The 25,302-nt window shown below is 34.4% G+C and overlaps 1 protein-coding gene across 5 annotated transcripts in view; it reads right to left on the reverse strand.

Moving 5' to 3' along the window:
- The window catches only part of Fam135a (family with sequence similarity 135 member A), a 72,921-nt gene that overhangs the window by 38,373 nt on the left and 9,246 nt on the right, over positions 1-25,302 (reverse strand). For 3 of the 5 annotated variants that reach the window (XM_042668559.1, XM_042668558.1, XM_042668561.1), the window contains 9 exons: positions 24,850-24,939; positions 22,561-22,675; positions 14,717-14,796; positions 9,049-9,188; positions 8,861-8,931; positions 6,662-6,835; positions 5,081-5,207; positions 4,271-4,424; positions 164-244 (listed from right to left, as the gene is read on the reverse strand). In XM_042668559.1, coding sequence (XP_042524493.1) covers positions 164-244; positions 4,271-4,424; positions 5,081-5,207; positions 6,662-6,835; positions 8,861-8,931; positions 9,049-9,188; positions 14,717-14,796; positions 22,561-22,637 — 904 coding nt within the window. In that variant the 5' untranslated portion in view covers positions 22,638-22,675; positions 24,850-24,939. The remainder of the gene's footprint in view (positions 1-163; positions 245-4,270; positions 4,425-5,080; positions 5,208-6,661; positions 6,836-8,860; positions 8,932-9,048; positions 9,189-14,716; positions 14,797-22,560; positions 22,676-24,849; positions 24,940-25,302) is intronic. The other 2 variants (XM_042668560.1, XM_042668562.1) reach the window with 1 other exon arrangement.

Genomic DNA, 25,302 nt, shown 5'->3' on the forward strand with positions numbered 1-25,302 from the left:
TAAAGAAATTAATCTAAAATTATCTATAAGCCAAATTGATTCTACAAGGTAAGTTTTAAAAAAAAGTGGTAGGGATACATTAATAAATACATTTATGAAATCTGACACTGAACAAAATTTAATACTGATTAAAGGGATTTAATTAGCCTATTTGTAAACATACCTACTGTACTGATGTCTTTCTGGGTTCTTGACTGTTTTCTTCTGAGAAGGCGCTCATAGAGGACCTGCATGTTGGCCTTGGCTAGTTGTAAGGATTGCACACAGCACTAGTTACTATACTCTTCAGACAACAAAATTTACTAGAATTTTCCAACTTGTTAATAAGAGACTTAGTATTGATCTAATAGAAAAGTTAGTGAATTAGCTTATCAGAATTACAAATGATGTACATTCAATTTATATTTGTTTTTTGTAATTTAAATGTGTCACTCAAAACCTTATTTCAATTTCATTATGTTTAATTTTTCTTTTTCTCTTTCCTTTTCTTATAAAACTAGAGATGGGTTTTTCCACATGCTAGGCCAGTGCTCTACCATTTGAGCCATACCTCCGCTCTATGAATGAAGAGTTTTAGGGCTAGCAGGAATCTAATAGCTCAGCAAGTGCAGTTTTCTCCTTTCATAAGAATAGATATTATGACTTGCCAAAATCTAGATTCCTATAGTCCTGACTCTCATTTTTAGTTGAGCTCAATGCCTCAAGCCAATACTCAACTATATTATCACCAAAAAAAAAAAAAAAAAATGTACATCATTCTTCTACGAAAAAAGGCAAAAAACAGAAAAGAATTAAGGTTTTTATTTTTTAAAGAGGGAAGAGAATTTAGCTAAAATTTTAAAGCATGGTAGAATGTAAGAATTTTAAATTTTAATAGGACACATAATACAATTTCTAATCAAGAACTACTTTAGGCCTAATTATTAAATCTGAAGAATATGATAATGTTTAAGAGGCAACTAATCACTTTATTTTAAATAGTTAATAGCATTTTCACATATTCTTCTAGAGAAGGAATTCAAGAATAAAGTAAAATTCATAATAAAAAGAAAGTACAAGTAGTATAGAAAAGTTTTAGAGGATACAGTATTATCAATGAGTCTTATTTTTTTTTAATTCTTACAAAACAAGCTATGTGTTGATGGCTAAACTTTTTCAAGAAATAGGAATGTTTTCATGTTATAAAAACTGTACTATGCTATTTCAACTATTCATTTATTCAAATATATTTTAAATAAATATATATGTAAGGCACTAATACTTTTTGTTGTTGTTGTTGGTTGTGGGGCTTGAACTCTGGGCCTGGGCGCTATCTCTCAGCTCTTCACTCAAGAAGCGCACCCTACCACTTGAGCCACAGTGCCACTTCCAGTTTTCTAGTGGTTTATTGGAGATAAGAGTCTCATGGACTTTCCTGCCCAGCCTGGCTTTGAACCATGATCCTCACATCTTGGCCTCCTGAGTAGCTAGGATTACAGGCATGAGCCACTGGCGCCTGGCTGAAACTAATAATTTTAAGTCTATAATTCCATGATTTACATATGTAAAACTGAAATCTGGGCTTTCTCAAGAATTTTGTTTGCTGATGAAATATTTTAAATAATTTGTAATATGATTTATATTCATTTGGAAACTGATCTCTGAAATCATATGCCATTTTTACTATAATGTTTGTATTACACATGTAAGCTCAAAGTTATACAAATAAAAGTCATCCTCATCTCTGAAAATAAAACTGAATGTAATAATAATCATGCTGAAGTTAAATTAATAGTTAAAAAAAGTGCTAACATTGTCTACACTATTTGACATAGGGGTTTTGACTTTGAAAAGAGCAATGCTTTTTTTTAATTACTCACTACAAATTTTATCAATAATTCTTACATTTTTGCTGTTTTTTTTTTCAGTATTGGAGGGATTTGAACTCAGGGTCTCACTTGGCTTAGCTTGCTTACTCTGTTGGCTTTTTACCACGTGAGCCACATCCAGCCCTGCCATTTGTTACTTATTTTAGAGATGGAGTCTCATGTACTTAGCTGCCTGAGCTGAACTTCAACTACCATCTTTTAAATCTTAGCTTCGTGGGAACCTATGATTACAGGTGTGAGCCACTGGCACTCAATAATTTACTAAATTTTGGGAAATATTCTTTCCTAGGTTAAATGTCAGTAATGTGATTTTCATTTGTAAATATTAGATGTAAAATCTACTTGAATGTATTATGCAGACAGATACCTTCTTTACACAAATATTTATTATCCTTTCTCATATATTAAAGCCATAAGAAGCCTTGTTTTACTGGATGAGTTTCTCCTGCTCACCCCCCAAGCTGAGCTGGCTTTTTATTATTGTTGCTGTTAGAGGAGAGGGATGAGTCAAAGTTCCTTAAAGACAGAGGTGTCTTCTTTCCCCAGTACCCAGCACAGTGCCTGACTTAGCAGGTGCTGATAAAAAGTCTAAGGAATTATGCAGTCCTTACATTTCTAACTTACCTTCCCTTGAGAAAGGAAAACATTCTGTGCTTAGATGTAAAGTAAGTAACAGAAATACGTTCCATGGCTTCTTGATTTCTACTATGGCATTCCACACTGAAACTACTAATAACTTTTCTTGAGATATCATCACATGGTTTTTAAGTTTTATTTCATTGCACTTCATAAATAGTACTTTTCTGGAAAATGATACTGTCCTTCTTCAATACTGTGGTTTAATAATTTTTGGCCTGGTAATATCAAACCTAGCCAAAACTTATAATTTTACAAAAAATGTTTTTGAGTTCCAACTTACCAAATTAAAAATATCTGAAACATTATTGTGCCACTGAGGGTAAGTGATAGCCTAAATTAGCTCTATGTATTAGCTCTATAAATTAGCTTTATAAATGATTCTTTCCTACACAAAACATTTAAAATAATTTACATCTAAGGTAACAATTTCCTAAAAAAATATTCTGAGGGTAATAAATGGAGGGATTCTAAGTACACAAGGCACAATATATGGCCATAAAAAACCCTAAACAAAACTCATGTACCTACTGCTTGTGTATGTGTATACACTTGGGGATTAATGAATCAAGTAAACAGTTAATGACACATGACACTGTCTAACCAGGTGAAGAAAGTGTGAGCTGGACTGATTATATAATGAAACTAATCAAATTCAAAAGACTAGCCCCTGATAAGTAGGCAGTGATATAATATAATATATAATAATATATAATATTAATATATAATACAATATCCAGCATTTGTCACAGTTGAATTGAAGTGGGGTCCAAATCTTTACAACTGTGATTGCTTTATAACCAAACACAACATTTATAACCTAAAAGGCTCAAACCCAAGAACTACTTTCAGTAAGTTACTATTTTAGTCAATACTGATGTTGATCCAATATTGGAATTCTTGAGGAACAGATCAATATAAAAAGAATAGCATTTTAGTTAAATTTTAAAAGTTTTCTAAGTAAGGATCTCACTATGTACCCCAGCTGTTCAGGAACTCAAAATCCTCCTGCTTCAGTCTCCCAAGCAATAGAATTACAGGCATGAACTGCCCCCTCAGCTACTGTTAACTAAAACTATAAAAGTAATTCCTGACTTACTTAAGTATGTAATGATACAACTTACGCTGAAGAGATAATACCCTGTTTTTAAAGCTGCCATATGCAAATAAAAGCTAATAAAACTACCTACCATATGAAGTTTGGATTAAAAAATTGCCGTCTCCAATCATTTCTCCTCTGTGAAATGAGGTATTTGCAAGCTACAAATAGCATACAAAATCAAGGCAGTATGATTTTTATTATGATAACATATAAGTAGATATTTAACTTTGGATTAAATCTGATGTGTGATTTTTTTAATGATTTAATTTCCAAAATGTTAAAATATTGAGTAATATTATTATTCCCTAAAGTGATATAAACGTATGCAAAAATGTTCCAAGTAACTACAATCTATTTTGATTGTTAAATATTTGGAAGTAGAATCTGACTTTTTTCCTATTTCATAGGTAATTTATTTACATGCAAATTCTTTTATCTACTCAAAAGACTCATTTCAAATTGGGCACCAAGAAGTTATATCTCAACATTATAACAAATAACCTTAAATTTCAAAAAATGTTTATCGAGGACTAACTAAAGATGGAACTAAGGGAGAAATAAAAATGAAGCGTGTATAAAGAAAATAGTTTTAGTAGAGATAAATAGCAACAGAAGAGTGAAAAGGATTTGAATTGAAATGCAGATCTGGCTAATTTTCACATACCCAGTTCTAGTTTCTGACAAGAGGGAATCTCTTCTGTTACCGTAATGAAGTAGCTGTGCAATCCCTTGAAGGCCAGTAGCAAAGTGGCACAGAGTGTATAATGAAAATGATAAGCATGGTGTAGGAAAGAGTCTGCAATGAGGAAGTTACAGCCCTAAAGAAGGAACAGAATGTCAATTGTTAAAATCAGAAATGTAGAAATATTACACGTGAGGCTTAAAAATATTAAGAAGCATAAAACTACATATTTGACAATTTCTAAAATATGGAAAATTCAGTAATATATTGCAAAGTTGTTCATATGCATAATTTAAACACATAACATATGACAGTAGAAATTTCAGCTACATTGCATTTTTATAAACAAGCAGGTTAAATTGTTTTGGTAACATGCCATACATACTAACTTTGGACTGAAGGACACTTTATTTTTATATTTTATAATACAAGCTCCATTTCCTTTCATAATAATGGCTACACTTGAACTATTCTAAGTTGGAAATACACTCGTCATTGTTTTTAAAACCCCCTTTGGAACATTTCTACTTATTCTGTTAAGAGAACAAGGATGATAATAAATATAAGATTTCTATACATTAAATTTGGTAAATATTTGAAATATCAAGTTGACTTTCATAATGGGTAACTAAGAGATTAATTATGGTCATATTTAATTAGGTTTGTAAGTTGCTAATCTCAAATAATTAATGAAAGAAATACCACATCTACACATAAAATAGTTTAAAGTATTTCTTTTAAGTAAAAAGGGTAAAAAATAAGGAAAAGATGACAAACATAGCTAGTTCTTACATCTGGTGATAACTGTCTTGTGTAGTTAATGCCAAAAACCACACTTTCCAGAGTGGGAATCATAGAATCTTTGTTTTGTACTGGTGCATTTCTGTTTAACCAAGTAGTCTTCACAGGGCGAGGGAAGCTGAAGAAATAAGAAGTACAATATTACTGTCTCAATAGTCTATTTCAGGGTGAGATACTTACAAAAGAAAATATTACAAAAAAAACGTGTTTTGTAAGAGTATGAGTCCCATAGTATCATCATGTTTCTGTTAATTTTTTCAGTTACTTAAAAATTAAAACTGGAAAAAAGAAGAGATTTAGAAAACAATAGAAAATAAACTTCTGGCATTAAATCTTAATATGTAATTCACATGGGAATTACATTTCTGGAGTTATATTTTTATAAATATAACGTGTCAATGAAGTTTTCCTTGGAATTCATTATATACTAATCTATTTCAAAACTTAAACTTAAGTTTATAAATTAATTTTATGTTAAAAAAATATTCTCCAATTTATTAATGCTGTAGAAACTGAGTATAACTTCACAAGACCTAATAGGAAAGACAATGATGGCAACAAAATCAACTATAGATCTTATTATAGAATAAGGAAGGCAAGGCAAGGACAATCTTATTCCTGGCTCTGCACTATAAAAACAATTGAGTCAAGATGATCTCAACAGAGGATCAGGGAGCAACATAGTGGAAAGTGTTCTCAATTATGGTCTTTAAAACAATATAATCAAAGGCCAGAGGCTATATAATACATAATATAGACAATATAATTAATAGCCAGAGGCTATTACTTGTGGTTAAATGTTCACTGGTATCAGGCTTCTATAAATTCTCAGAGCAATTATACAAATTGACCTACTTAAGCTTTCTGATAAATAATCTTATGTCCTCTCCTTTAAGCATCATTCCTTATAATAATTGTCAGAATCAAATTAGTATTAAACCAATTGGAGTATTTCCATATAAATTACTTATCTGAAGAGTCCATCTACTGCGCAGAGTGTACCAACGATGTTTTATTATGTAGAAGGCTTGAATTATATTCTTGCATTGTTTGAAAATAATTTGTCTCCCCATGGAAGGGGCAGAAAAAAATAGCCCAAGCCATTTATATGATTACACATTTTTTTTAACTAAAACAGTACATGAAATAACTGTCACATAATCTTAGTAAAAATCTATACAATTGGTTAATGTCTTAGAAAGCAATTATGAGTTAAGGAGGTAAATTAACCTATCTAGAAAAGAGACAAAAAAGCCTCATAGATATAGATGAACCAATACTACATAGCTATTTCTAAACTATTTTTTTAACTTGGTCAACTCATTTGGACTGACAACGTTTGCTTCATCTTCTGTAATAGAAAAAAGCTATTCATCAAATGGCTCCATGCTCCTGAATCTTATTACTGTATCATTTTTGTGCAACTTTTGTATAAAATCAGAAACATGTAACAATTACAAAATTTTTAATTATTAGTAAATAATTTTCAACTGCCTTTATCAAAATATATGTGTTCACCAGGAAAATGAAAGGCATTCAATTAATAAGAACTAAGATAGTAGTTCAGTTTACCTTATTAGTGGCTGATGTAGTGCAACCAGTGACGCGTGAACTGTAACAGATACCACAGAAAGGTGGAAATAATCAAACATAACATTAACATGATGATGAATCCCTCTGTAGAGACTAAAGTGTAGCTTCAAAGTTCTGTTACTTATTAGTTGTAAAGCATTCAGATCATCTGCCCTATTAAAAAAATGAATTTGCATGTAAGTATGAAATATTTAGCAAAGGCTAAGGTTTTACAGATTACTTACAACTGACTAAAATATTAAACCAATTCCCTTTTGTAAAAATGATTGTGTGTGTGTGTGTGTGTGTGTGTGTGTGTGTGTGTGTGTGTGTGTGTGTGTGTCTGTGCGCGCGCGCGTGCGCTGGCCTTAACAGTCTGGACTCAGGGTCTAAACTATTCCTCAGCTTTTTTGCTATAAGGCTAATGCTTTACCACTGAGCCACAGCTCTACTTCCAGCTTTTTGGTGGTTAAATGGAGACAGGAAGCTTATAGCTTAAAGTAAATTTTAGTATATAAAGCATATAAAATTGCAATATAACAGAAGTCAAGCCCTATTGCAATAAATCCCTCAAGAAAAGCAAATTATTTTCATTGTATAAAATTTTGTGCAATTAAGTCATTGCTTATTCATTACAATGAAAGGCATTTTATTATGGTTAGCTTGTCACTAAAAGGTACTCATACAAAAACAATGTTATGAAAATTATTTCTAAATATAATTTAAGATCCCAGGGAGCTGTATACTCCAACAAACCCCATTTAAAGAATTATGATTGGGTTTTAAAAATTTGTAATGGGAAGGGGCGCTGTAGCTCAAGTGGTAGAGCGCTCGCTTTTTGCTGAAGAGCTGAGGGACAGAGCCCAGGTCCAGAGTTCAAGCCCCATGACTGACAAAAAGCAAAAAATAAAAAACAAAAAAAAATTTGTAATGAGGGCTGGGAAGGTGGCTCAATGGTAGAGCGCTTGCCTTGCATTCATGAGGCCCTGGGTTCGATTCCTCAGCACCACATAAGCAAAAAGAAAAAAGCCAGAAGTGGTGCTGTGGCTCAAGTGGTAGAGCACTAGCCTTGAGCTGAAGAGCTGAGGGACAGTGCCCAGGCCCAGAGTTCAGGCCCCACAACTGGACCCAAAAAAAATAAAATAAAATAAAAAAATAAATTTGTAATGAACAAGTATTACAGAGTTACAGAGTAGTTAATCAAATCATCCAGGATTAGGAAAAATAAAGCAGACATTTCAGTAATACTATTACTTATAGCACTATGTACAATCTGAATTTACATATATTATCTTTTTTTTTCTTTTTCATTTATGTGGTACTGGGGGTTGAACTCAAGGACTCACACTTGCAAGCTTCAAACCATATTTAAATTATGTTAGCTTGTTTTCTTTTTTGGGGGGTTTGGGGTTTTTGGTTGTTGTTGTTCTAAAAGCAGGATCTCAATTCTTTCTTCAGGTGCACATCTGGATGGAGATCCACTTACTTTAGGCTTCCTATTTCTGCTGGGACGACAAGCATGTCCACCTTCCTTTTATTGAGATGGAGTCCTCAGACTTTTCTGCCTGGGTGGGCCTTGGAACTTTGATCTTTTCAGTTTCAGCTTCTCATGTAAATAGGATGGTAGGCACATGACATTGTGTCAAGCTATAGGCTGAGAAGCAGTCTTACAAACTTTTCTGTCTGGATTGGCTTCAAATCACCATTCTCTCATTCATTCTCAGCCTCTCAAATATGAATTTACATACAAATTTCAAGAAGCATTTCTAAAACTCCATTTGAAATAGAAGGAAAGAAACCCTCCAAAAATGAAATTGTAAAATGTATCACTGACTCTTGTTTTAAGTTAGTATCAGTGCAATTTATACCTAAAATGACTTAACTGTGCTGGCAAATTCACAGTACCAAGTTCTAAATACCTGGTAAGGGGTCTAGAAATCAGTGAATTACTCACAACCAGCAAACCTAATTGGCAGAGTTTAGGCAACTGTTTCACATTCCTTCAAGTTGTCTGATATTACTACCTAGAGCTCATGAAATCATCATGGGCACAAAAAAATCTGGTTTATGAGTGCCTCTCAGAAAAAGCAGAAGTACTTCAAAATAGATAGAAAACAGATAGGCTAGATTCCAAAAAACAGAAATCTAACAAATATTAAGAACTAAACAGTTTAAAGATTACTTTAATAGCCTACTTACGAATAATCTCCATCTGTGAAGTGTAGATCCAAGGATAATAGAAAATTAATTTCCTCAAGGGTTTCTTCAATCTAAAGAAGAAATTATAGTATGAGGTGATTTTTTAATATGTATAAGAAGTTAGATATGCCCTGAAGCTTTATAAAAAATGTGTATTCATATACAATGAAAGAGAAAAAGAGACTTACCTTTCTTTCATCCAACAACATTTTAACTTTGAAGATCATTACATCATTTAAAACCACCTCTTCATTTTTGTATAGAATTTGAAATGTTTTGCTGCAAATCAAAGAATCATGAACTGAAGCCGGAAAAGCTAGAGACATACCTAAAACAGACAAGATATATAATTTGCATGTAAAAGACAAAATATAATAACTACTAAAGACTTTCATGTAAAGAAAAAATCTATTATATTGTCTGTTACTCTACTTTTGCTACTGTTTTATACAGATTAGAACATTTCTGAATATTTAATTTCTATAATGGAAATTGAATAAACATTGTAACAGTTTAAAACTATGACTTTTTTTTCATCGGAAAGCTAAAAGCAGAATTTTTGAGGTAGTGACTTGTAGGTTACAGCAAAGTAAATAAAACTGGAATAGTAAGTACAGCATTTTCCTGAGTTTGTGAAGTTGTTCTAGTGAATTGTCAACCATAAATAATGAGAACCCATAAATCTGATGCCAGCTGGTCAGAAATGAGGGTAGTTTGCAAACTTTCAAACTCAAGTTTGGATCTAACACTAGGGCAATCTTATCAAGGACAGTTACCTTCACCTGTGAAGTTTGGTTGGCCTCTGTGTCATTCATGTTGGGCCATTCAATCTGCTTTCACAGTATTATAGGACACATAATAGGATATATATATATATATATGTATATAATAGGATATTATATGCTAATAGAATATGAGATAAATAGCCTTAGAGGCCAAAGGGGACAAGAAAGACTGCCAGGTGGGATTGGGATAAGGAAGTAGGGCAGCAGTAGCCTAGTATAGAATGCTTCTGTCTGAGTAAAATGGAGAGAATATTCCTGATAAAGGTGATAAATGATAAAAATCAATGATTGATTAAAAACATTTCTGACATGCTTACAGGCAAGGAGATAGTCGTGGGTGTTATGTAAGTCAGTCACCAGCAAAACACAGGGCAAGCTCACAAGCAGCCATCTAAACCATGCACACTCCACCCATGGACCAGATAGCCTACTGACCAGATAGATGTTCCATCCCCTTCCCCTCCCCGCCCCCTTGCCACCACCCTGTTCCAGGATACAAGGCAAAGGAATGCCACCCACAAAGCTAAAGAGCCAACTCCAAGGTAGTCAGGACATGCTAACATATCAACCCTATTACGGCTAGGTGGTCTTAAATAAGACCCCCAAAACAGGCCATAAAATTTCAGCTGAAGATGCTCAAATCAGAGTTCAGTTCTTCATGGACTCCAACCTTTGAACTCCAACCTCATATTCTAGCCTCAAGGGATTTTCCCACCTCTCCTAGCAGCCTCCCTCACCACAGCCCAAGCACTCCCTTCGGTGAGTGCCATGCACCAACTCCCAAGGGTTCTAGTCCCACACTGCTATTGTATATACCAACTTGATCTGTGAGTGGCCATTGGAGTGTTAGTTTGGTTTTTTATGTTTCTTTTGTTTGTTTTGGGTTTTTTGGGGGTTTTTTGTCAGTCATGGGGCTTGAACTCTGGGCCTGGGCGCTATCCCTCAGCTTGACTCAAGGCGAGCACTCTACCACTTGAGCCACAGCACCACTTCGGGTTTTCTAGTGGTTTTTGGAGGTAAGAGTCTCACAGATTTTCCTGCCCGGGCTGACTTTGAACTGTGATCCTCAGATCTCAGTCTCCTGAGTAGCTAGGATTACAGGCATGAGCCACTGGTGTCTAGCTTGAACTGTTACAGTAGTGAAAGGCATCTCATGTCTAAGTCTTTATTGAATGCCTTCACCACAGCCATCACCTAATGATTTGAAACCAAGAGTGAGATAGTTTCAGTTGTAGCCACTACATGGCTCAAGTGGCAGAGCACTTGCCTAGCAAATGTAAGGTCCCAATTTAAAAAACAAACAATAAAAAAAAAAAACCTACCAAAACAAGAAAAAGTTTCAGGTGTAATAATTTTCAATCTCTTAAATATGGTATCTATTTATCTACGAGTTAATAATGAAAGGATAAAGCAAAATCACACCTAACATGAACAAGGAGGTATTAGAATTTGATACTATTAATACTATTTGATATTATTGAATAATAACCAAAATTAGGAAAGCAAGCATTGTTTTTCTTCTGGTACATTTCTTTCAGCCTTTCAACTAATCTCATTTGTTAAGAATTTACAATTTATGTGTTTTTACCTATGCTTGCATCCCCATTTCTTTCTAGAATTCTTATCTTCTTATCTCCCTTTTCCCCTTTGATTAGATTACTCTGGGCTAACTAAATGATCTCAGATCTAAATATTTTTAAAGTGATGCTATTTCATTAATAAAAAATTAAACAATCAAAATATAAAAAATTACAAAAGGATAGATTGTTAACTCTTTAAAAAAAAAAAACCCTCTCAGATGCGGAGGGTACATTTTCACCTTCATTAATGGGACTGTAAACCCTGGGAGCCCATTTGTTCCCTATGCCAGTGTATATCATTTTAAAGTTGAAACGAATAGGATTTTCATACTCAAACTCACTTGATTGAAATGTGCTAACAATTGGCAAGCAAGGGGGACGGAATGAAGACATGATCTCCATGTGGATCTGTGAGCGGCCACCTGCATTCTGAATGAAGCATTTCTGCCATGCAGGCAGGAAGTGCACTCTAAGCTTAGAGCAGAGGTACTGACCATAGCCCTCTCAGACAGTGCTATCGGTGGGCCTTTAAACACTTTACTTCATGAGTACATTCACTTTCACCTCTATTGTTAAATTACAACAGTTTCATTTTAGAGAACAAGTTTGCCTTTTGTTTAAAATTACTTCTACTCAGCACCCAGAAGATAAAATTGATATATTTTATAATTGTAAACATAATTTTTGAACATTGTGTTCTTTCTTGAATAAAGTAAGTTCACTATTGGCTTGCAGATATTAAAAGAAAGTATTGACTTTGATTCAAAAAATGTTTCCTTTTCTTTAAAAAAAACCTTCTCAGGTCCTCATATGAGGAAAACTTCAATATTAAGAATTAATGTAGGTGCTATCATATCTTCAAATATCTTAACAAAGAAGTAGCTGATACCACCCCTTAAAAGTACTTAACTTACTTAACATTTTGAACTTATATCTAATACCCTGTCACCATGGAACATCTCACAAATGAAGTCTGAGTTGCTTTGTCTTGTTTTTTTAAACAGAACTTCAGAGTACATAACCAAGAAAGAGATTTATTGTACTAGATTTAAGAAAATTCAAAGAGAAGTACCAAGTCCATTTTGCAACATCAGATACTCAGAAGGCCTATTATGACAATAAACATATAGATTAAGATACATCCAGGCCAAAGAAAATACTCTTTTTCCTTTTTAAGAGAACAAAGCTATTTTTCTTTTTTACAGCCAGAAGCAACAAGCTTTCCTGAACATTTTGATAATCTTTCAGATAAACTCTTTACTATGTACAATTTCTCAAAATGTAACAAAATCTAGCAGAATTTAACATCCATAGTATGATTTTAAAAAGGCAATCCTAGCCAATTCAAATTCTCAGCAAATTTCTTTAAAAATGAACTCAATCATGCGTGGTAGAGCTTGGTAGAGCTAGCTCAATATAGTTAATACACACACATATGTCCAGCATTACTAATAACATTAAAATATGTATGTATGCATTTATAATGCTTTAAAAACTTGTAATATCAGATTTATAGTAACTCTTTAGAATGTTTTACTATTTTATTTCCTAAGTGTACTGAATAAGCTAGTCTATTATAGGCTAAGTATCCCTTATCTAAAATGCTTGGAAAACTTTCTAACTTTGGATTTTTGGATTGTGGAATATCTCCATATACATGAGATTATCCTTTTATATTTTACAAACCACATATAATGTTCCTGTTTTTATACTCAAAGAGTAATTTTATGCATTATTTTAGTAAATTATCATTTTAACTGCAAATTATCTAGATTCTGTGGAGTTTTCTCTTTTCTCTCCCTCCCCACAAAGCCCACTCTGCTAGGGATAAAACTCAGGACTTCAAGAACACTAGGTGAGGGTTCCACTAGGAGGGTTCCACTCCTAGTGCAGAATTTTCTGCACTATCAGGTTGGTAATCAAAGTTTCCAATTTGGAAGCATTTCAAGTTTCAGCTTTTCGATCAAGGATGCAAAAACCTGCATGCTATATTAGGAACACTGAAAAATGCCCAATTAATTATTTAGTGTAAGTCTTTGAATCCTGCTATGTGTCCTAAGAATATAAGTAACAGCTATTATATGCATATCTTATTTATATGTTCCCTCATTGTCTTCTTGCTCTTTGTTTTCTAATTAGAATAACCAAGAAAAAAATTTGGTTAAAATGATGCTCTCCAAATGAATTGTAACTGCTAAGGTGGCCCACATCTGAAATCTCAGCATTCAGGAGGCTAAGAGCAAGGAGGCCTAAAAGTTCAAGGCCTTGGGCTACAAAGTGAAAGATTGGTCTCAAAAAATTGAAAAAAAAAAAATGCATACTTAAAAAAACCTTATAATGAAATTCTTTTAAATTATAGACCAAACTATGCACATATACTGTATACTTGTGAGCAAATGTGTGGTGTTGTGTGTGTGTGTGTGCATGTGCACACACACACACACATGTATTTTACTTCTACGGCTTAAACTCAGGCCTAGGTCCTGTCCCTTTGATTTTTAACTCAAGGCTAGGGCTCTACCACTTGGACCACAGCTACACTTTCAGCTTTTTGGTGATTAATTGGAGAGAACAGTCTCTCACAGACTTTCCTGCTCAGGCTGGTTTTAAACTGCTATCCTCAGATGCCAGTGCCCAGCTACTGAATACTTTTTAAAATTACAACTCCATGACAGGACAGTTGCCTTTGCTTCTTACATCTGATATCAACTTGCTGACATGACTTCTGCCACTACCTATGTTGTTTTCACAGAACTTCTCTAGTCATTATAAGAAACTCAACCAAGCCTATTTTATTGAAAGCTCAAGTCTATTTCTTCTAAGAGATGACTTTTTTTCTTTTGGGGGCAGTACTAGAATTTTTTTTGTGTATCAGTTGTGGGACTTGAACTCTGGGCCTGGACATGTCCCTCAGCTCTTCAGCTCAAGGCAAGCACTTTACCGCTTGAGCCACAGCGCCACTTCCGGTTTTCTAGAGGTTTATTGGAGATAAGAGTCTCATGGACTTTTCTGCCTGGGCTGGCTATAAACCATGATCCTCAGATCTCAGCCTCCTGAGTAGCTAGGATTACAGGAGTGAGCCACTAGCATCCAGCTAGTACTAGAATTTGAACTCGAGGCAAACCACAATCTCTTAGGCTTTTTTGCTTTAGTTGTGTTTCAGATATGGTCTCAAGATTTTGGTCTGGGGAAAGAACTAGATGTTGATCCTTTTGCCAATGCTTCTTTATAGCTGGGATCACAGGAACATATTGCTATGCTTGGCTTATTAGTTGAGATAGAGTCTTATTAACTTTTTGACAAGGGTGGCCACCAGCTAAGATCCTCCTAAACAGCTGAGATTACAAGTGTGACCTACTGAGACCAGCATACAAGATACAATAATGATACTGTTCTTTAAAATCATATTTCTAATAGAAAAAAATTATGAAAACATACTGATTGTTATGTTACTTCAGATTTTTTTAAGTTGAAAATATTGTTTGGCTCACCTGTTACATGTAACAAACTGGCTTCTACTCTATGGGGAATCCTTGGTGGAATTCTCATAGATGCACGAATCTGGTAAAAACTAAAGCAAAGAAATAGGAAGTAATTTCAAAACATATTTGAAAATACATTTTGCTCAAACTTCTACATGTTATATGTGTTAAAATAATAAGGTTGACCTAATCATATCAGTCTACAGAACATTTATTATCAGTGGGAAAAACTTATCATCAGCACTACGTGTCATTATTAGTATGATGAAGGCCAGCAAGCATAAAGATAAGTAAAACAAATAAGAAATTATACATATATAACATATAACTTTTTACTTTATATGAAAGAGTTAAAAAGGAATTAGAAAGGCATTTAAGAGCTTTACTGTTTAATTTAGGCTATTAACTTTTTTCTTTTAAAAGACAATTACTTCACAGATAGGCTTTAACTATTGTAGTCACAAAATTATAAGTCTGTGAGGTGTTAATTAACTTGATTAAATCACACCACAATTTATATGTACATGAAACATTACATTATAACCTATAAAATATGTAATTATTTATAGCAATTATTACTTAATGTTTACATGAAAATAAAGCCAGCTGTATAGAAAAATCTATTTGATTTTTATTTTTGGTAAACCTATTTGCTTTTTATTTTTGGTCAGGAAGGAAAATGTGTGTATGTATGTATGTGTGTGTGTGTATATATATATATATGTATATATACATATATATATATATACACATATATATATATATATATATATATGTATATATTTTGCTAGTTCTGGGGCTTGAACTCTGGGCCTGGGTACTGTCACTGGACTCCTTTTAACCACTTGAGTCACAGTACCACTTCTGGCTTTTTCTGTGATTAATTGTAGATAAAAGTATCATGGACTTTCCTACCCGGACTGGCTTCAAATTGTTATCCTCAGATCTCAACCTCTTGAGTAGCTAAGATTATAGGCGTTGAGCCACTGGCACCTGGCTAGGAAATTCTATTTAACTGATACATAATAAATAATGTATATCAAGAATCACCAAGCTGGGGCTGGGTACTAGTTGCTCACACATGTAACCCTAGCTACTCTAAGCTGAGATCTAAGGATTGAAGTTTGAAGCCAGCCAGGCAGGAAACTCTATGGGACTCTTATCTCCAATTAATTGCCAAAATACTGGAAGTGGAGCTGAGGCTCAAAGTGGTAGAGCACTAGTCTTGAGCACAAAAGCCCAGGGATAGTGCTCAGGCCCTGAGTTCAAGCCCCACAACCAATGGGGAAAAAAAAGGAATCACCAAGATAGGCTCTACAGCAGCTACTCAAAAGGCTAAGATCTGATGATCACAGTTGGAAGCCAGCCCAGGCAGGAAAGGTTGTGAGACTCCTATGACCAATTAATGAGCAAAAGGCAGGCTCAAGTGGTAGAGCGGCAGCTTTGTCTCAGATGAGATCGTGAGTTCAAGCTCTATAACCAACACACACACACACACACACACACACACACACACCTGACTAGATAATTTGTCTTTATATTTTTACTTTGTTGTGAGTACTCATTCCTGTTTCCAAGAAAAAGTAGAAATACTGAATCACTGAGTACATGTGGATTCAGTCCAGTAGCAAACTGTGTACGAACTCTCATAATTAGCTCTGTATACAGAGCATGTGACCAAGTATCAGATGAAAAAGAGTCTTTAAATAATGTACACTATTGGATTTGTTTCTTGGACTTGTTAGTAATTATATTTTAAAATGAAAATTAGGAAGGGGAAAAAATCTTGTGGAATAGCTTACTGCAAAGTGTTTCCCGTGACCATTGGTTCACCAGAATGTTCTAGAATGTCCAATAACATGTTCTATGTTACATTTTTTTAAGTGAAACTTCTTTAATATCTACCATTAAAATACCATAATTGGTCTTTTGTATCTCACTATTGGATTTGTTTCTTGGACTTTTTGTTAGTAATTGTATTTTAAAATGAAAATTAGAACAGGGAAAAAAAATACTAAAATCTTGTGGAAAAGCTTACTGCAAAGTGTTTCCCATGGCCATTGGTTTACCAGAATGTTCTAGAATGTCCAATAACATGTTCTATGTTAAATTTTTTTAAGTGAAACTTCTCCATTTAACATATACCATTAAAATATCATAATTGGTTTTTCCCTCCTTCCCCAAACAATTTAAACAATTTTCATTATTCTATTTTCACAGGTACAAATAATCTAATTCAATGTATTCAACTTCCTTGATCATTTTTGTTAGCCCAACCCCATTAGTATCTGCCCATCCACAAAGGTACAGACTTATTTTGGTCATTATTTTCTAGACAATACAGTAAACATTTTTTTAAAAAAAACCACAATAATCCCTTGCACAAAATTTACATTGTAGTAGGTAGCTGAAGTAATATATGACTTAAAGTATAAGAATATGCAAAGACTATATAAAAATACACCAGATATTCAAGACCCTTACATAAAATGATGTAGAATTTTTAAAGATCCTACTAACACATTCTACATTCTTCCATGCAGTTTAAATCATTTGTAGAATGCATACACACACATAACTTAATACTTATTTAAGACCTATCTATATAATAGCCACCAGTTTAAATACTCAGTATAAAAATTCTAAAAGCAAATATATACATTACTTCAAATAAAGTTAACTTTTAATTTAATATATAAAAGTAGACTATGCCAGGCTTCTGTAGCTCACACCTATAATCCTAGCCACTCAGGAGGCTGATTTTTGAGGATTGTGATTCAAAGCTAGCAGAGGCAAAAAAGTCCCTATGAGACTCTTATCTCCAATTAACCACTTAAAAACCAGAAGTGGTGCTGTGTCTCAAGTGGAAGAGCACTAGCCTCAAGCACAAACAGGTTCAAAGACAGCACCAAGGCCCTGAGTTCATGCCCCACAACCGTCAACAACCAAAAAGTAGACTATTACCATAAATACATTTTCATTAAAATTAGTGTCACCTCCAAGGTGTATAATTTTTAAATCAAGAAAACTTTAAAATCTGAATATGTTAATTATCTTTAGAGTAAAATACCAAATAAGAGAATATAATATTTTAAAATAAAGGAAATAATATGTATATTTTTAGAGTAGGTAATTCATATTAACCTCTTGCAAAAAAAAAACCAAAAAGCTATTAGATAAGCTACAAAAATATAATAGAATCTTAACCCAAATTTAAGGAATGGCAAAATCACAGCAAGGTAAAAGTTGTTTTTGTTTTCTTCTTTTGGTTTTGTTTTGGTTTCTGGCCTGACAGCATTTGCTGACCCATGCATCAAAATCTTAATTTCAATCTTAAAACATAATATTCCCAAAATGGAAATTCTTTTAATGAGAACAACCAATTAATCAATAAAAAAGGTATGAATAAACAGTTCATAAAAAACAAAGATATGAAGGAAGTGGAGCTGTAGTTCAAGTGGTAGAGCGCTAGCCTTGAGCTGAAGAGCTGAGGGACAGCGCCCAGGCCCAGAGTTCAAGCCCCACGACCGACCAAAAAAAAAAAAAAAGGTAGGGTGGGGAATAATTGTTTCCATGAAAAAAAAAAAAAGATATGAATAATATATAGTATATATAAAATGCAACAAATATATAATATATAAAATATAACAAATACATGAAAAACATATGAAAAATATCTCTGTAATTTACATAAATAAAACTATTACAAGATAGCCTTTCTCACTTATCAGATTGACATAATCAACCTTTAATTTGCTGACAAGACTGGGTAAACCCTAATTATTGTATACTGATGTAGAAAATCCAAAATGGTATAATACCATACATATATGGGATAATTATAAAAACCACATGGGTATTTCTTTACCCTTGGATTTAACATTCCACATTTTTTGTATGTGAAGGTCCTGGGGCTTGTACTCAGGGACTAGACACTGAGCTTTTTGCTCAAGGCCAGCACTCTACCACTCAAGCCACAGCTTCACTTCTGGCTTTCTGGGGGGGATGGGAAGAGCTAATTGAAGATAATAGCCTCACAAACTTTCTTGCCCAGGCTGGCTTCAAACTTCCATCCTCAGATCTCAGTATATTGAGTAATTAGGAGCCATGAACCACTGTTACCTCTGTGTGTGTGTGTTTGTGTGTGTGTGTTTAGGAAGGCACACAGGTGTTAGGTCTTCTGTGTGTGTGTGTGTGTGTGTGTGTGTGTGTGTGTGTGTGTGTGTGTGTGTGTGTGTGTAGTAAGGCACCCAGGTGTTGGGTCTTCTGTGTGTGTGTGTGTGTGTGTTTAGAAAGGCACACAGGTGTTGGGTCTTGTATGTGTGTGTGTGTGTGTGTGTGTGTGTGTGTGTAGGAAGGCACACATGTGTTGAGTCTTCTGTGTGTGTGTGTGTGTATGTGTTCAGGAAGGCACACAGGTGTTAGGTCTTGTGTGTGTGTGTGTGTGTGTGTGTATGTGTGTGTGTGTGTGTGTGTGTGTGTGTGTTCAGGAAGGCACACAGGTGTTGGGTCTTCTGTGTGTGTGTGTGTTTGTGTGTGTGTGTGTGTGTGTGTGTGTGTGTGTGTTTAGGAAGGCACACAGGTGTTGGGTCTTCCCTGAGGTTTCTTAACCCTGTTAAGAAACCCTTTTGTGTAAAAATAGCAGTGCTTCTTCCCTGCTGAGTGAATGATAGTGTTTCCTGGCAGGGCCTAAGTGTTGAGAATGTCTCTAAAACAATAACAAACACAAAGAAAAGCCTGCTGGGAGGAAGAGATGGTAATGAGACACTCAGATATATCAGCTATAATGATTCAGCATTTAGATGACACATTACAATTGCAAAATGCACCATATGTATCTCTTTTGGTGGCCTGGTGTTTCCTGCTCTCAAAGCCAATTCAGAATTCTGTTGGAGTGTGAGGATTTTTCATAGCACTACCATCGGGACAGAATTTATAGAAATTCTAAATCCCATTTAGTAATGCTCAAAGAAGTATAGCAGGTATGATATGATTCTGAAAATAATCAAACCTGCAGATTCAGACCAAAGATGCCATTAAATTTTGTGGGATTTCCTTTAGCTTTGTGGGTCTCAGTTTTCTCCATTTCCTTAGACAACTTCTTAAACAAATATTAAAGACTATGAGAGATGATTTTTTTAAAAAGGCAAACGCAATTAAATTCAAAGAGAACATATAGAATCAACAAAAGCAAAAGTTTTCCTTTGCAAAGAGAAAGGGAGCCATGCTTCTACCACAAACTATAAGACAGAGGATTTGCCACATTTTCCCCCATCAGGGAGTAAAAACTATGGAAGGAGTGACACTAACCAAGATACACTGTACTCATAAACTGACATGCTGAATTGAAACCTTTTTTACAAGTAAAGATAATTTTTTTACAAATAAATTTTTCTTAAAAAAATTTTTCTTAAAAAAATTTTTTCTTAAATGTTTTTAAAGCTGTGATTTCACAGGGTGCTGGTAGCTCACACTCACAATCCTAGTTGTTCAGGAGACCAAGATCTGAGGATAGAGGTTTGAAGCCAGCCTAAGCAGACAAATCTTAGAGAATCTTATTTCCAATTAATCAGCAAAAAAGCCTGAAGTGGAGCTGTAGCTCAAGTGGTAGAGCACCAGCCTTAAGTGATAAAGATAAAGGATAGCACCCAAGCCCTGAGTTCAAGCACCAGTATCACTACAAGGAAAAAATATAGAGAGAGTTGTTCTCCATTATTGACCTAACTTATAGTTTGTCTTGGCCAACATACCTATAGGAGAGGTAATGGAATACCAGTTTCAACTAGAGGTGCTAGATATCTCCATGCATCGTTTCTTTCTCTTTGGACTGCTGCACCCTCTATGAGAGCAAGCCACAGGAGAAGGCTAGCTGTGTCTGCTGCATCTGCCTCAGCAAGAACCCATCGAATCTGCCAGCTGTGGGCTCACAGATGCATCAGCAAAGATTGGCTAAGCCAGCCCAAATCAGAACTACGTAACTTATCCAGTCTTGTGAGCAAAAAATAAATGCTTGTTTTAGTAATTCCATTGAGGCTGTGTTTGTTGTGAGAAAATGGTAACTCATATTTGAGGTGTGGTGAAATATGCAATCTACAATAACCTGGAAAAGTTATACAACGACCTCCTAAGAAACTATAGGATCCAAGAAAGCTAACTTCTAAGCAGAAATTGAAAATGCCAACTAGCTGTTTCTAGCTAACTAAAAGAAGGTTGGGCAGAATAGAAGAGGTCTAAAGGAAGAACTAGTTATTTTACATACAAACTCTAGAAAAAAGACAGAGGGACCAGGACTTGAAAACTCCAAACAAGTTCTTGCTTCCTATCTCCTAAAAGATTTTTCAGTTCAAGCCTTTTGACTGACAAAAAAAAAAAAATTCCAAGATGAAACTCTCAGTCACATATAAAGTCAAGGGATATGGGATTTTCCTTAAAGTCACTAAAAGAATGAAGGCAGGAACCCAGCACCGGTGGCTCACGCCTGTAATCCTAGCTACTGAGTAGGCTGAGATCTGAGAATCACGGTTCAAAGCCAGCCTGGTGCAGGGAAGTCCATGAAATTCTTATCTCCAATAAACCACCAGAAAACCGGAAGTGGTGCTGTGGCTCAAGCAGTACAATGCTCGCCTTGAGCTGAAGAGCGCAGGGACAGCACCCAAGCCCAGAGTTCAAGCCCGGCAATTGACCAAAAAAAAAAAAAAGAATGAAGGCAGGAACCAGACATTCTTCACTTGACAAAAGGTCTTTAGTAAGTTACAGAATACTGATCCCTAGATAGTAATGATAATATCTAGAAAGGGTGTCTCAAAAATAATTAGAGTATGCGTTTTTGCAGTGGAGCATGGACAATATCAGGCACAACAGGAACCCAAAAAGTTTTTTAAGTGGGTTTTAATGCCCTAAACAGCTACCAGTCAGCCTGTATGGCCTTCTTGGCAAATACTCTATAAGAGAAGGAACAGCATGTCAAGCTCAGCTAGCCTTGAAGAGAATGGGAGAATACGTAGGGACAAGCACACATAACTCTTTTTATTTTTTCAAAATGGGTTTTTGTTGTTGTTTTTGTGGGTGTGCCAAAGTCATTCCCATAAAACAGGAAATCTTTCTTATCATACTCCTGTTGTTCATAATTCCTCCATCACCAATTGAAGTTCCTCCCAATACCCCTAAACTGCTCCCTACTGTTTCTACTTCTATGCAGCCATTAGTCTAACAAGCTCAATCTTCACCACCTTAGTAAGTGCTGGTTATAACAACAATGATCATTTTATTCTTCCTTGGAAAGATGGCTACCTAAACCTGTAGTCTCAACTCTTTTCTAGACCTCAGAAAAGAATTCTAGAGCATTTCAACAACAAAGCCTTGTCTTTATTACCTTTCTTTTGTCTTTCTCCTAGAAAACACCCTATTTCCTAAATGTTCTTAAATATAACATAGCCATTACTACTTACAAAAATGTGTCCCACCACTCTCTACATCTGTGAGGCTATGTACTGGAAGGATCTATGCCTATCCAGTCTTATCCACACTTTGGCACTGATCCTACATAAAGACTTAACATACTAACCCACAACTATATCCCTTTGCTCTAATTCTATAACTCTTTCTATAAATTCTTAATTGAAGCTTCATCATATATGTTTTGACTTCTACTTAGATGTTCTGAGTGTGTAATTTACTTCACCTATTAAGCTCTAAGTCCTCAAAGAGCAAATATGAAATCTTTCATGTTTTCATTAAAGTCCTCTTAATGCTCAATACAGTCACAAGCAAACAAAAGTATCTAATTAAATTTAAACTATAACTGTGTATTGTATCTTATGCAAAACATATCATTTTCACACTAAAATACATACCCTCTCTGGAATAAATCCACATTGTAGAACTTGTTTAGCTCCACAGAAAATTCCACCATTGCTTGAACTTCACTCATTTTTAATTTATTCTCAGAAGACAAATTTGCTATATCACCTTAGTTAAAAAAATAAGAAAAATGAAAAGCACAACAAAAATTATTTTTAAAAACTTATTAAAAAGACAATTTTTAACACACTTCAGTAAATTAGTTCAATGTATCTTAGTCTAACCCAACTAAATAGCATCAAGATGTTGACGTTTACTTACCAAATACTACTTTACAATGTAAGATTTTTCCTGTTATAATGCTTTTCTAGGATTTATTTCCCTTGATGACACTTAATGTTTTAAGTAATGCAACAAACTGCTAAAACAACCTCTTGATTTTATCTTTTATAAGTGAAATAGTAGCATTAAGGGAAAACTAAGATATCAAATTTTTCTTGTCTAGTCTTCCTAACTAGTAGCTCTACAGTCAAAATGCAAACTTGTATTCTTTAAATCCATGAATGATTATTTTAAGTAAAGAAAGAATTCTTAAATGAGTAGTCACTTTTTTTTTTTTTTGTGCTAGTCCTGGGGCTTGAATTTCAGGGCCTGTACTGTCCCTGAGCTTTTCTGCTCTAGGCCAGCTCTCTACCATTTGAGCCATAGCTCTATTTCTGGCTTTTCTGCTGGTTAATTGGAGATAAGAATCTTAGAAGCTAGTCACTGGGGGCTCATACCTGTAATCCTAGCTACTCACATGGCTGAGATGGAGGATTGTGGTTTGAAGCTAGCCTGGGCAGGAAAGTCCATGAGACTCATCACCAATTAACCTCCAGAAAATTGAAGTGGTGCTGTGGCTCAAAGTGGTAGAGCACCATCCTTGAGCGAAAAAGCTCAAGGACAGAGCCCAGGCCCTGAGTTCAAGCCCCATGACCGAACAAAAAGGAATCTTAGGACTTTTGTGTCCAGGTTGGCGTTGAACAAACTGTGATCCTGATATTTCAGCATCATAAGTAGCTAGGTTTACAAGTATGAGCTACCAATACCAGTACCTGACCCATGACTAGTCACTTCTAGATTTTTTTTTAAAGTGTTTTTCCTTCATTAGAAAAGCATATTCATTTGCAAGAAGGTTAACAAAACAAACAAAAAGTAAAACATTCACAACTCTGGCTGCTGAAATATATAGTCTGATATAAATTTGCATATGCGACATCAGTATAGTTTTTATAAAGGTAAAATTAATCACATGTATCTTTTGTTTCTTTTGTAAGTTCTTCCCCCATGGTATAACCCCTGTTTTCACTGTATTTGATTCTGGTGTTCTGCATCTTATATATACATTTTTGTAATTTGGGGAGGGGAAGGGGTATAGCGGAATACTTAAATGGGGATGCAGGTTGACCCATTGTGACAATGACATATACAGAACACTATGTTGAAAACAAACTTTAGAATGTCGGGGGGGGGGGAGGGGGAGAGGAATCAAAGGAGGAGGTAACAATGCTCGATGGGAAATGTAATCATTACCCTACTCATGTAACTGTAACCCCTCTGTATAGTATTTTTACAATAAATATATATATATAATTAATCACACGTACATTTTATAACTTGCTTGTTTCACTTAATTTTCTGATGAGTATTTAGATCAATAAATGCAATTGTATGATATTTTTAATTATGACTACCATACTGTGAGCATGTTATAGTTTAAACAATATCTGCTGTGGGGTATTTTTATGGTATCATCTTTTGATAATTTCAGAAAATAATATAATCCTTATCCTATCAATAGCATATATTTAGAAAGCAATTTAGGGTAAAATAAATTGGCAGACAACTCCCCACTAATCTCTGGCATTTCTGAATGTCCTACAAGCATTGACACTGACAAACAGCCTTTGTTCCAGATTATCTTTACAACAACATTTTCATAAGCCATTTGTTTCATACTAGAACCAAGGGCAGATCTATGTTCTGTTTTATACAATAAAGTCTCCCTCAAATGGAGAAGCCAGGTAGGCTTACTGTCCACTATAAAGGTTCAGGTTCCCTTAGTTCAGCTATTCTGTAATATAGCCTACTCATATGTGGGAATTATCCCAGTTTTTTGCACTTGTTGTTACTCTAAACCATTTCTGTCCTTGACCCATGAGTCATGACCCTGTAACAGGCTAACTTGTTAACTTGCAAGTAGGGTAAAATGTATACCCCTCATAATTCTTTAAATAGTTCTGCCCTAAAACTTAGCAAATGTTTCACTCTATGACAAATTAAGTACAAAAAAATATCCTTACCTCTGCTGGTCAAAACTTCATTTTAACATAATTGTATACTTAATCTTGTTCTTCCAATTACTGATTCTTGTTAGAAATATAATGTTCCCCCTATAAGAAAGAAATAGCAATATCTCAAATAAGATAGTAGGTATTAAAAAATGTCTACTCTAGGGAAACTTATGTTTCATTATTTACTATCCTCAATTTAAACAAAAGATATATGTTGTCCACAAGGCTTAGGAATTGCAATTTCACTAGTAGTGATATTAACTATTATATCTTTATTATATTAAGGATACACTATATATATTAAAATACAACAATAGACAGAATACTTTCTTAATTCAGTGGTTAAGAAACAATCATTATGAATACTTCAAACAATATGTTTTAAATAGTTTGAGAAGACAGTTTCCCTATCCTATGGATTTTTCCTCACATTTTAAATATTCCTTAAGTAAAATTGTTTGT

Source organism: Dipodomys spectabilis, unplaced genomic scaffold (assembly GCF_019054845.1).
Source record: "Dipodomys spectabilis isolate Male_0828 unplaced genomic scaffold, ASM1905484v1 ptg000457l, whole genome shotgun sequence".
In the NCBI taxonomy this organism is placed as follows: Eukaryota; Metazoa; Chordata; class Mammalia; order Rodentia; family Heteromyidae; genus Dipodomys; species Dipodomys spectabilis.